General features: G+C 44.1%; 1 protein-coding gene across 1 annotated transcript in view; it reads left to right on the forward strand.

Moving 5' to 3' along the window:
• Nucleotides 1-11,944, forward strand: part of LOC106586134 (ubiquitin carboxyl-terminal hydrolase 37) — a 34,077-nt gene extending 22,133 nt beyond the window's left edge. Inside the window, 16 exon segments of the mRNA XM_014173024.2 lie at nucleotides 103-234; nucleotides 517-640; nucleotides 748-971; nucleotides 1,210-1,327; nucleotides 1,467-1,546; nucleotides 1,779-1,943; nucleotides 2,122-2,172; nucleotides 2,321-2,399; nucleotides 2,402-2,455; nucleotides 2,584-2,809; nucleotides 3,071-3,231; nucleotides 4,090-4,150; nucleotides 4,288-4,403; nucleotides 9,428-9,497; nucleotides 9,809-9,947; nucleotides 10,547-11,944. Of these exon segments, the coding sequence (XP_014028499.2) occupies nucleotides 103-234; nucleotides 517-640; nucleotides 748-971; nucleotides 1,210-1,327; nucleotides 1,467-1,546; nucleotides 1,779-1,943; nucleotides 2,122-2,172; nucleotides 2,321-2,399; nucleotides 2,402-2,455; nucleotides 2,584-2,809; nucleotides 3,071-3,231; nucleotides 4,090-4,150; nucleotides 4,288-4,403; nucleotides 9,428-9,497; nucleotides 9,809-9,947; nucleotides 10,547-10,637 (1,891 nt within the window). The 3' untranslated portion in view covers nucleotides 10,638-11,944.
• The last annotated feature ends 796 nt before the right edge of the window (nucleotides 11,945-12,740 follow it).

Consider the following 12,740-nt stretch of genomic DNA (forward strand, 5'->3'; position numbering starts at 1 on the left):
ATGCCAGTACAGACACTTTCATGTCACAACATGTATTCTTACCACCAGTGGTGGTACAGATGTAGAGTAGAACTCAAATGTCCTCTAACATCTTTGCTGCAGATTCTCCAACCTGGGCAACACGTGTTACATGAACGCCATCCTCCAGTCTCTTTTCAGCCTGCCATCGTTCTCCAATGATCTGCTGAAGCAGGGAATCCCATGGAAGAAGGTCCCAGCCAACGCCCTGCTCAGGTAGGCTGCTGTTAGTGCTTCAGCAGTCAGCCTCTTCAGCTAACCCCATAACTGAATATAGGAAACTGTCATTAGTTTGATCAGTTCTTCAAATGTCCTCACCTTGTTTCTTCTTCTTAAACACAAAAGATTTCTACTTTTCCAAGGGATGCACCTTTTTAAAATCTGTTTTGGTGTCATTTACCAAATTAGCTGCTTATTTGACATGTGCAACTGCCTTACTCCCTTATGGACCCCTAACCCCCCCTCCCTCCCTCCCTCCCTCCCTCCCTGTGCATGCAGACGCTTTGCCCACTTGCTGGCCAAGAAGGACATCTCGTGCCCCGAGGTGAAAAAAGACCTGCTGAGGAGAGTGAAGAGTGCCATCTCCTCCACTGCCGAGCGCTTCTCCGGATACATGCAGAACGTAAGACCTACAATATTAACACAACCACCACCATTTAGACACTTAAGCGGCTCTGTATACTCGCTCACATGGTGGCTTCCTCATTCTCTCGCTCTCTCTATCTATAGGATGCCCATGAGTTTCTGAGCCAGTGCCTGGACCAGCTGAAGGAGGACGTGGAGAAAGTGAACAAGAGCTGGAAAAGCGAGTCGCCAGCGGCCGCGTGGGATGAGCCTCCCCAGCAGGCGGCCGCAGCCCGGCCCGGGGAGGAAGCGGACACCTCGCGCATCTACACCTGCCCTGTGGTGGTTAACATGGAGTTTGAGGTGCAGCACACCATCACCTGCAAAGAGTAAGTGAGTTGCCCCTTTTTCAGACTGGATTCCTGGGTGGTAAGTCCCTGATGGTGAATAAAAATAATGGATCTCTGTTACACAAAAATAGGTCAAAAGATTTTCTCTTGACTCCATTCCTTTAGTTTTTGTGATATCACCTTTACAAAGCATATGAAATTGTCCTAAAGACTCACTGGATGTCATGTTATTAATGACAAATCATAACAGAGGTTGTGCTGATATGTGGTGTTTCAGCTGTGGCGAGGTGGTGACCAAGCGAGAGCAGTTCAACGACCTGTCCATTGACCTGCCTCGCAGGAAGAAGACCATCCCTCTCCGGTCCATCCAGGACTCTCTGGACCTCTTCTTCAGGGTGTGTGCCCACTGTCCCCACAAACCACCACCTGTCCAAAATATATATATATATCCACTAAAGGCAATGAAACAGTCCACATAGTATTCAAATCCTAATATGAAGTAGATTAGTTCTATTTTCTGTCTGTGTATTCCAGATCGAGGAAATCGAGTATTCGTGTGAGAAGTGCAGCGGGAAAGTGGCGACGGTGACTCATAAATTCAGCCGACTTCCCAGGTACTCCCATTTGTCTACAGCGGGGATCTTTAGCCCTCGTGTTAAGAACACCAACTCCATACTAAGCTGATCATTCACCTGGGTTGTCTTAATTGACATTGCAGCCTATTTCCTATTTAGTGCACGGGAATAGGGTGCCATTTGGGCCATTACCATGACCAAAGTGAATGAGAAAGAGGTATGGGCTTCTTCACATAACCCTACATCGCTTTCTATCCTTTCCCTCACGCAGAGTTCTGATTCTGCACCTGAAGCGCTACAGCTTCAACGCCCAGCTGTCACTGAACAGTAAGCTAGGCCAGCAGGTGATGATCCCCCGCTACCTCACGCTGCTGTCCCACTGCACAGACGCCACGCGCCCCCCCCTCAGTCTGGGCTGGAGCGCAAACGCCGCCATGTAAGAAACACCCCCACCCCACAAGCACACTTGGAGACAGTGAACATTGTCCCAACTATTTGGCATTTTCTTTGGAAGTCACCACACAGACGGGTCATAAATGTCCAAATAACGTTGATCACAATATTTTGTTTTCTAACCTACCACGCTCTGTTTTTATATATATTTTTTTGTACAGGTCACGAACACTGAAGGCCTCCCAGTCAGTGAACTCCTCCTCACTACTTCGGTAAGCCAGTCTAACAACATGGAATCACTAACACACACTTTTTACCTCCAACCCAGGAAGGCCAATCGTGTCCGGTGTTTCCTTCATGGCGCACAAAAGTGTGGATGTTTTGGTTCTTCTAACTACTGTTTTCATTTCCTTCCACCAGGAAAGTTTCTCTGAAGGCGGGGGGCAGCTCCAGCACTATCCTGGTGGACTCTGACAGCGAGGAGGAGCTGAGCCGAAGGTGGTGAGCCACAAGCGCCGCCTCAGCGACTGTCTGCCCGACGACAGAGCAGACGAGGTTGGGGCACCAGAGGGATTGGGGGGGGGGTATACATTACTACACCCTAACTGCTGACGCATGCGGGGCCAGGTTGAAAGAACACTGTGTTTAGTGTGTGACATGATGAGCTCTGGCTGTGTGTTTAGGTCCAGCGAGGTGTCCACCACCCAGATGTGTCAGACTTCAACAGCATCAACGATGAGGAAATGCTGGCGGCGGTGCTGGAGATGAGTCGCCAGGACGCTGGGCTCTCCTGCCATGCCCCTGAGGACGAGCCAACCAGCAGCCCTGACACGGGCTTGGGCGACGCCGACGCCCAGGAGATGAACTACCGCCCAGACCTGCTGGAGACGGACACTAAGCCGTCTGCAGGTAACCACCAATCTCAGAAACACAGACACACCAGCCAGGAGGGACAGGGAGGAGTAGGCTTAAACAGTTCACTAAAATTATTTTTTGAGACTACACACCAAAACAGCTCTCTGTAGTTACTTACTAGATGCCCATTCATTTCATTGAACTATGCTATTTTAAGACTATAGACTTGAATTATACAAAACGCTTGCAGAAGCCTCTGTTTTTAAATGTGTGTTTTACCAACCCATGCTAAACGGAGTGTGTATCTGTGTGTAGACGTGCTGGACTCCCTGGACCTGACCATGGACGAGAACAAGGAGAACCAGACCCCCGAGGGGGTGCAGGGGGATCTGGACTGGGTGCAGCAGTATGGCCTGGAGCAGGAGAGGGAGGAGCAGGAGCTGCAGCAAGCCCTGGCCCAGAGCCTGCAGGAGCATGTAAGACTCAACACACTAGGACATTAGAGAGAGACCCCCTATACAGCTCTACCATTGGACATTTTACTGTAGGGGAAACCTGATGTTGGTGGTACACCGTTTTTGTAATGTAGGCTAATCCTCCTTCCGCTTCTGTAATGTTTTTGTGATCCACAAGAAAACAATCTGTCTTGAGCTCAGACCCACCGTCACTAGCACACGCTCCAGCAGGTATATCTCACTGGTCATCCCCAAAGACAACACCTCCTTTTGGCCTCCTTTCCTTCCAGTTCTCTGCTGCCAGTGACTGGAACGAATTGCAAAAATCGCTGAGCTGGAGACTTATATTTCCCTCACCAACTTTAAACATCAGCTATCTGAGCAGCTAACCGATCGCTGCAGCTGTACATAGTCCATCTGTAAATAGCCCACCCAATCTACCTACCTCATCCCCATATTGTTTTTATTTACTTTTCTGCTCTTTTGCACACCAGTATCTCTACTTGCACATTATCACTCCAGTGTTAATCTGCTAAATTGTAGTTACCTCGCTACTATGGCCTATTTATTGACTTACCACCTCACGCCATTTGCACGCACTGTATATAGACTATTTGTTTCTATTGTGTTATTGACTGTACGCTTGTTTATTCCATGTGTAACTCTGTCGCACTGCTTTGCTTTATCTTGGCTAGGTCGCAGTTGTAAATGAGAACTTGTTCTCAACTAGCCTACCTGGTTAAATAAAGGTGAAATAAAATAAATATATATAGGGCCAATGTTACCTATGTGAACTTTTGATAGAGCCGGACAGGACAGCTGGTTATTGCATCACCACGATGCAAACCTGACCTTTGCAACGTGTGGTTTCTCCTACAGGAAGCCCAAGAGATGAGGGAGGACGACGACCTGAAGAGAGCCACAGAGCTCAGCCTGCAAGGTACAGCATAGACACTGCTACCCCTTTTTATGCCAATACGCAGCTTCACTAAAGTAAAGAAGTGTGTGTGTGTGTGTGTGTCTGTTTGCACATTTTTACATGTCTTGATTCTCCCTCGTTTTTCTCCGCCCTCCCAGAGTTCAACAATTCGTTGCCGGAGCTGCTGTGTTCAGACGAGGACTCTGGGAACGAGGAGGTGCTGGATATGGAGTACAGCGAAGCAGAGACCGAGGATCTGAAGAGAAATGCTGAGGTACGAAGTCGCCCTCCTACTTTTCTCCCTCACACTAACCTTCACCAGGTTAGTGTCATTTATCAACTGCATACATTTCACAAAATTCCTAGGATTTGCGTGGCAACAAATGATTGGGATTTCTCAAACTGTCGTATGCAACATATACGCGTGTTTTCATTGATTTAATCCGAGCCCTACTATATTTGTGCGCTCGTGACGAGCGTCACAACCCCGCCTGGAAAATAAAATTTTACGGTAACAAAAACATCTTCTTTTGCTGTATGATCTGGAGATGTTGAAACTGTGCCATGATAGTTTCTAAAAGAAAGTGCAATTTGATCACATTTCTGTAGAAGTATGGGCAGAATGTTTTAATCTTTTAAAAAGTAAATGCTACAGCCCACACTTCTATGGAAAATACAAATTGTTCAGTATTTTGTTTATCTCCTGCTTTCGTTATAGGCTCTGAGATGAAATAGGCTATGATGTCGCGTTCCTATTGCGATACTGTAGCCAAACAATACTGTCAAATATTTTAAATAGACTACCGGTCTATTTACTTTCAAGCATGCTTGGCTATTGAATGAGAGATGGATATATGGTAGCGTAATATTTGTTATGTAGCAGAAATAAACCAGTCATGTCAGAAAAGGAGAGACATGTCCTGCAATATGATTATGATTTAGGCCTGTATAATAAAAGTGAAATAAATATATTAGGGAACATGTGATCTCCTTATTAACGGCAAATGCATCTGTTTTATCATTAGGCCTATGTTTTAATGTTTTTATTAGCCTACCATTATTATAAATTCCCGTGCCTCAAACACCTACATTTCCCCCAAAATAACAATATTTGCTTGCAATACAGTTGATCAACCACTAGACGTTATGCATGATTTTGAGAAGTGCATGGAGATACGCAGACGATTTGACATAATCTGAGGTTTTTGTGTTGTGCCTTCCATCGGTTGAAACACAGCATGCCCTGTCTTATTTTGGCAGATTAAATGTACTGACATGGTGCACACATCATAGAATGTTGACCTTGAATGGGAATGTCTGTTTTAAGTTATACTGTCAATCCGCCATAGGAAACAGATTTTGAAATCATAGAAATGTAGATAATAGAATACACATGACCATTTAAGTTGACGGTGGGTGGACCGGCGGCTGTCTTTGTGGTTGCAAATATAAGTTACAAATTCAATTTTGTGTGTGTGTGTTAGAGGTCGACCGATTTATGATTTTTCAATACCGATTTATTAGAGGACCCAAAAAAAGCCGCTACCGATTAATCTGCCAATTTTTATATATATTTGAAATGACAATTACAACAATACTGAATGAACAATGAACACTTTTATTTTAACTTAATATAATGCATAAATAAAATAAATTGTCTCAAATAAATAATGAAACATGTTCAATTTGGTTTAAATAATGCAAAAACACAGTGTTGGAGAAGCAAGTAAAAGTGCAATATATGTGCCATGTAAAAAAGCTAACGTTTAAGTTCCTTGCTCAGAACATGAGAACAGATTAAAGCTGGTGGTTCCTTTTAACATGAGTCTTCAATATTCCCAGTTAAGAAGTTTTAGGTTGTAGTGCAGAAAGCAGAGCTTGTCTGCATGTTCCCCTGTCAGTCTGCTCCTTCGCTTATCATAAATGATCCCCACCTCACTGAACACTCTCGCTTGGGACCGAAGAATGTGGGGGGACAGAAACTTCTTTGCGAGTGATTGAAGTCTGTCCTCATTCTGCTTCCACCACTCCAAAGGCAAGCTGCTCTTTGTGTCAATGACAGGTGTCGTGGAAATTCAGTACTGAGAGAGACTTGGTCATTTCTTCAAACAATCGTCTTTATTTAATATCGGTTAATTATTTGCAATGGTGAGACCGTCAGCCCACCGGTCTTGACTTACTGTTAGGCTGAGAGTCTAGCCTTTACAGACGATGCACAGTTTTTATATAGCTGATACCAAGATTGCCTAGGCAGTCATTTCTAACCTTCCATAAGCCACCTTGGTTATCTATATTGGATGGTCTTTTACTTAGTTTCCCAGATGCCAGGAAGATGAGACAATGAGGCATTGTTCTCAACTCTTCCAGGCTCTCTCTATCTCGAGTCACACACACCATCTATTGTCTATAGAATGCCAGCTTTTAGGTTATCACCACCAACATCAATCAATTGTCAGCTTCAAGCTATCTCTAGTAGAACCCATGTCCTCAACACCCAGACTAGCTGCAGGGTGCTAGAGTGGAGACCATAAAACACAGAATTAGCAGGACAGATATCTTACTGTAAGTAAATAATTGTTACATATCCAACAAATAAGGTGAATACATAATTTTTCCCTCACACAGGCTCTGTGAGGTAACGCGCCAACTCAATTTCAAAACTGCACTGGACTTCAGCCCTGTCCTCTTGGCTTCTGAGGATTCTAGCATAGAGGCTGTCCACCAGACTGGGTGGCTGATCTACCCGGACTCTTTGCACCTGGTTCTGGGTCCTCCTCTTCACTAGTCCCTTCTGCTGTGGCTCTGGGATTTGGTTTCCTTAGTAGGTCAGATTCCTCCTTCAGCCACTCTTTTGCTTTCTCTAGTGCTGTCCCTGAGGTGAAGGCCTAGCGCTTGTAACGTGGATCCAGCACCACTCCTCGGCCTTGGAGAACCGCCTCGTCAGACTGTCCAACATGGTCTTCCGTAAAGTTTTGATGCCTTGAGTAGAAGAACCCTCCTGCTGCAGCTTCAGCAGCGACACACTGGGGATGATGCATGCGGCTGTCGAGTTGGACTGGCTCATCTCCAGTGTCTCCTCCTCCCTAAGTGCCAGAGTCTCAATTACGTTAGAGACAATGTCCCACTGTGCAACAGCCAAACTGCTGATGTATCTGTATTCACCTGCATACACATTCAGTGCACGCCTCTGTTCAAACATCCTCTGCAACATGTGTAGTGTTGACTTCAAGTGTGTTTGAACTGCTTGGATGATGCTGTGTTTGAGAAGGCCCAAGCTCTTCCTGAATGGACCTCAGCCTCTGTTTGGCCAATACAGAATGGTCAAAGTCAGTTGCACAGCTCTTCAACATGGCAATAATGTCTAGCACAGCTCTCTGACTGGATAGGCCATCATTGATTACAAGCTGTAGGGTGTGTGCACTGCAGCTGAAGTCTGGAAGCTCTGCCAGTCTCATAGCTTTCACCATGTTTTCCCCACTGTCCCTGAGGACCAACACTACATGTTCTGTGTGGATTTCCCAGTATTCCAACATGGTCAAAAACATCTCTCTGATGTAGTTTCCTGTGTGTGATCCAGTCATAGTCTTGACATTCAGCACAACCTGCTTTCTTGTCCAGACATTGCCAATGAAATGTCCAGTAAAGCTCATCAGGGACTCTGTAGTACCTGACCAGCAGTCAGTTGTGAATGCCAAGTGTGGAGCATTCACTGGTGCCACCAGATTCTTCAACTTTCATAACAACTCTTTCCTGTGTTTTTATCTAGCATTTCTGTGCAGTTCAATGTTTCCAAATGGGTCTTTCAAATGGACAATGGCCCCAAGCATACTTCCAAAGTTGTGGCAAAATGGCTTAAGGACAACAAAGTCAAGGTATTGGAGTGGCCATCACAAAACCCTGGCCTCAAACCTATAGAAGATTTGTGGGCAGAAGTGAAAAGGCGTGTGCGGGCAAGGAGGCCAACAAACCTGACTCAGTTACACCAGCTCTGTCAGAAGGAATGGGCCAAAATTCAAACAACTTATTGTGGGAAGCTTGTGGAAGGCTAACTGAAACGTTTAACCCAAGTTAAACAATTTAAAGACAATGCTACCAAATCCTAATTGCGTGTATGTGAACTTCTGACCCACTGAGAATGTGATGAAAGAAATAAAAGCTGAAATAAATCATTCTCTCTACTATTATTCTGACATTTCACATTCTTAAAATAAAGTGGTGATCCTAACTGACCAAAGACAGGGAATGTTTACTAGGATTAAATGTCAGGAATTGTGAAACTGAGTTTAAATGTATTTGGCTAAGGTGTATGTAAACGTCCAACTTCAGCTGTATATGTAGAATGACACCTTTTCTGTGGATGTTCTTGTACCAGATTTTTCGTCACTGATCTTTTGAACAAATCACAATTTCGCAGGTGCACCACTTTTTTTGAATTTCGGAAGGAAAGGGGACATTTAGCCCATAGACTTGGCTGAGAGTTTCCGTTTTAAGGGTCTGGAGAATGGGGTTGGGTCGTATCCAGATTTGTATACCTTTAATACCATTCCTGTTCCATACTAGGGTATACGGTATTACGGGAGTGCATGCAAGGGCCGGTATTTCTTTCCAGATATTTTTTGTATTTTTTTTGCTTAACAAAAGCATAGCAAATTCTCATAGTTGACACAAGCTAAATGCTAACAAGCACAAGCGAACAAACTAAATGCAAGGACAGAGAACCCAGCTCATAAAGTTATACAACTATCTCAAAAGGCTACTCACACTTGAACCAGGAGGGGATTGTCTCTGCTGTCACCAAGAAGCTTGATCTTGCAAGCTAGCCACCTATAGCTAGCAAGTTAGCGAACCAAATGTGTTGCTGGAGCCCTGAGCTGAAGAAAGCGTTTTTGAATGTATAGATAGTTGGTTAGTAATAAGATTATTTAGCTGGCAAACATCAGCAGTGAATTTGATCACCTCTTGTGATGGTCAACAGTGGATCTCACATTTGCTCTTTGTAAATAAACACACCATGTGACTGGTTCAATTTAATTTTTGTGAATAATATAATTGTTGTTACCTTCAAAAATATTTTATACGTATTTAAAATCATACCGTCGGTGTTTCAAAATACCCAGGTATACAGTATATCGCCCAAGATTAGTGGAGGCTTTGCTAGTCTTGTTTGTGTCTTTTCTAACATGTCCCCCAAGAACTCAATAAAGCATCTGGTGCAACTACGCACCATTTTAGTTCTGGGTGTCTAAGATTAAGTAGGGAGAAACGGCCCAGCTGAACACCTTCCTTTCTTGTTCCCAGAGCGGAGACTTGGCCAACTCGTTCCGGCTGATCAGTGTAGTCAGTCACATCGGGAGCAGCTCCTCCTCTGGTAAGCACTGCCCTGCCTATAGACCAGTCTGCTAAGAGACAGTATATGCCCATGCTGCGAGATACACCGTTATTTGTGGTTACCAGAAATGAGTGCAAGAGATGTACAGATAGTCGTTACCAAAACATTCACATCTCATAACACACTACTGTGTAGCAGGAGCCACAGATTATCAATCTGTTCAAAAATGTAAAGCATAAATATAAAATGAGTCAGCTGAGGCAGCATATGAGCACGATACCACGAGAAGCCAAGACACCTGTGTATTTATAGTCTAATGTTAACCTATAATTATATCTCCGGACCCTCAGGTCATTACATCAGCGACGTGTACGACATGAAGAAGCAGTCGTGGCTGACCTACAACGACCTGGATGTGTCACGCACGCAAGAGGCCACGGTGCAGAGAGACCGCGACCGTAGCGGATACATATTTTTCTACATGCACAAGTTAGTCTCCCTCTACCAGCTTCAGTTGTGTGCTGGGTTATATTCATTAGGGCAACAATGTGAAATTTGTTCAATAAGAAAGCAGATTTTCATTTTCAGTTGCAAAATGTTTTTCTACAGTGTCCCCTACTGATCACAACCCTGTTCTCTTATGGTAAGGGAAAAACCACCAGCCTCCCACTATATGCCCTATACCAGTCTGTGAGTGACTGAGTATAATGCAGTGGCGGCTGAGAGAGACCCAGCTCTAGTAAGCAGGGTTGTCCATACAATTGTCAACTCTGAGCAGAAGCTGGAACAAAATCTCCCCTCTTTCATGCTATAAGAAAAGCTTATTTGTTGAAATTTCTTTCTGTTTTGTCAGAAAAAAAGAATGTGGCAAAGTAAAACCGTCTGGTAACTAGAAGTTTGCTGTGGGGTTTTAATATCAGGACATTAATAAAACTAAAATTGTACTTTCACTTATGGTGGGAGATCTTGTGGGGAACTTAATGTAATGTGTGTATCATATTATGCACTGGAACCCACTGTAAGGGGTGTGGATTTGTTTCAGTGAGCCATGCCTTGACTGACGTGTGTGTGTGCCCTCCTCTCCTCAGGGATGCGTTTGAGGAGCTTTCTGAGCTAGAAAGGACAGGGGCCAGTGGAGGAGCCTCTGAGGCAGGGAGGACTGTCCTGCAGCCCCTCTGAGCCACCAGGCTGTCATCAGTCACACACCAACCGACCAACACGCACTGAGCTCTCCCCAACAGATGGTTTGGGATGACGGAGAACCTTTCTCCAGTACTACTGATCACCGTCCACATTTTTCTGTCTTTGGGCACTTTGTCCTTTTTTAAAACAAAACAGGCCATGGTAGCTTCTGTCGCGAAGGCGGGCTCAGACGTCAGCACACAGAGCCAACGTCCTTCTCTCCAGGTCTGTTCAGAAATGAGAGACAGCGCGCTCAAAAGAAAGAAAAGAGCTGACTGTTCTTTGTTTATTAAACCCTGAGAGATATTAGCCCTGAACTTTTCAGGCTTCTTTTATTTAATTTTCTATGATTTGTTGAATTTGTTGTTGTAATATAGTTTTTCTTGGCACACATGATATTAACTGTCATGCATTTAAGAAATGAAATAGTAAGTGTCAGATGCTTGATGCTGGTGCTCCTTGGATTGTATGGTTTTACTTTTTATTTCCAATATAATTTAAAATGTATTCTAAAATATAGTTTAGGGTAAGGAGGGTGTACATTTCTGTTCTATACAGTGCATTTGGAAAGTATTCAGACGCCTTGACTTTTTCAACATTTTATGTTACAGCCTTATTCTAAAATGAATTAAATTGATGAGGAAAAAAACAATCACCACACACAATAACCCATAATGACCAGCAAAATCAAGGATTTTAGACATGTAAAATCAGGTTCACGTCCAGGCTCTGGCTGGGCCACTCAAGGACTTTCAGAGACTTGTCCCAAAGCCACTCCTGCGTTGTCTTGGCTGTGTGCTTGGGGTCGTTTTCCTGTTGGAAGGTGAACCTTCGTCTGAGGTCCTGAGAGCTCTTGAGCAGGTTTTCATCAAGTATCTCTCTGTACTTTGCACCATTCATCTTTCCCTCTATCCTGACTAGTCTCCCAGTCCCTGCAGCTGAAAAACATACCCACAACATGATGCTGCCACCACCATGCTTCACTGTAGGGATAGTTCCAGGTTTCCTCCTGGTGTGAGGCTTGGCATTCAGGCCAAAGAGTTCAATCTTGGTTTCATCAGATCAGAGAATATTGTTTCTCATGGTCTGAGAGTCCTTTAGATGCCTTTTGGCAATCTCCACGTGGGCTGTCATATATGCTTTTTACTGAGGGGTGGCTTCCGTCTGGCCACTCTACCATAAAGGCCTGATTGGTATGCTGCAGATATGGTTGTCTTTCTGGAAGGTTCTCCCATCTCCACAGAGGAACTCTAGAGCTCTGTCAGAGTGACCATCGGGTTCTTGATCAACTCTCTGACCAAGGCCCTTCTCCCCCAATTGCTCCGTTTGGCTGGGCGGCCAGCTCTAGGAAGAGTCTTGGTGGTTCCAAACTTCTTTCATTTAAGAATGGATGGAGGCCACTGTTCTTGGGGACCTTGAATGCTGCAGAAATGTTTTGGTACACTTCCCCAGATATGTGTCTCGACACAATCCTTCAACCTCATGGCTTGGTTTTTGCTCTGACATGCACTGTCAACTGTGAGACCTTATCTAGACGTGTGTGCTTTTCCAAATCATGTCCAATCAATTGAATTTACCATAGGTGGAATCAAACTGGTATAAACATCAAGGATGATCAATCAAAACAGGATGTACCTGAGCTCAATTTTGGGTCTCATAGCAACGGGTCTGAATGCTTATGTAAAATAAGGTATTTCTTTTTGTATTTAATTTGCAAAAAATTCGAAACCCGTTTTTGCTTTGTCATTATGGGGTATTGTGTAGATTGAGGATTTGTATTTATTTCATCCATTTTAGAATAAGACTGTAACAAAAATGTGGAAAAGGGGAAGAGGTCTGAATACTTTCCGAAATGCACTGTATGCCGCGAAACGTGGTGCAATATTTATGTTGTGGCATGGATTTGCCAATTCTGCTTGTATTTGTTTCAAGTCTGTTCATTTGAGTTGGGTGATAAAGGAAGTTTCCCATTTCTTTCAATGATTTACTTATGGACTGTTTGCTGTTTTATTCATGTTTTATAAATCTTAACAAGCTAAACAAAGTCACGTGTCTTTTATAAGCTTACAATCCTAGGGGTTCCCTGGTGTAGGCGTTTTC

The sequence above is a fragment of the Salmo salar genome, chromosome ssa25 (genome assembly GCF_905237065.1).
Source record: "Salmo salar chromosome ssa25, Ssal_v3.1, whole genome shotgun sequence".
In the NCBI taxonomy this organism is placed as follows: Eukaryota; Metazoa; Chordata; class Actinopteri; order Salmoniformes; family Salmonidae; genus Salmo; species Salmo salar.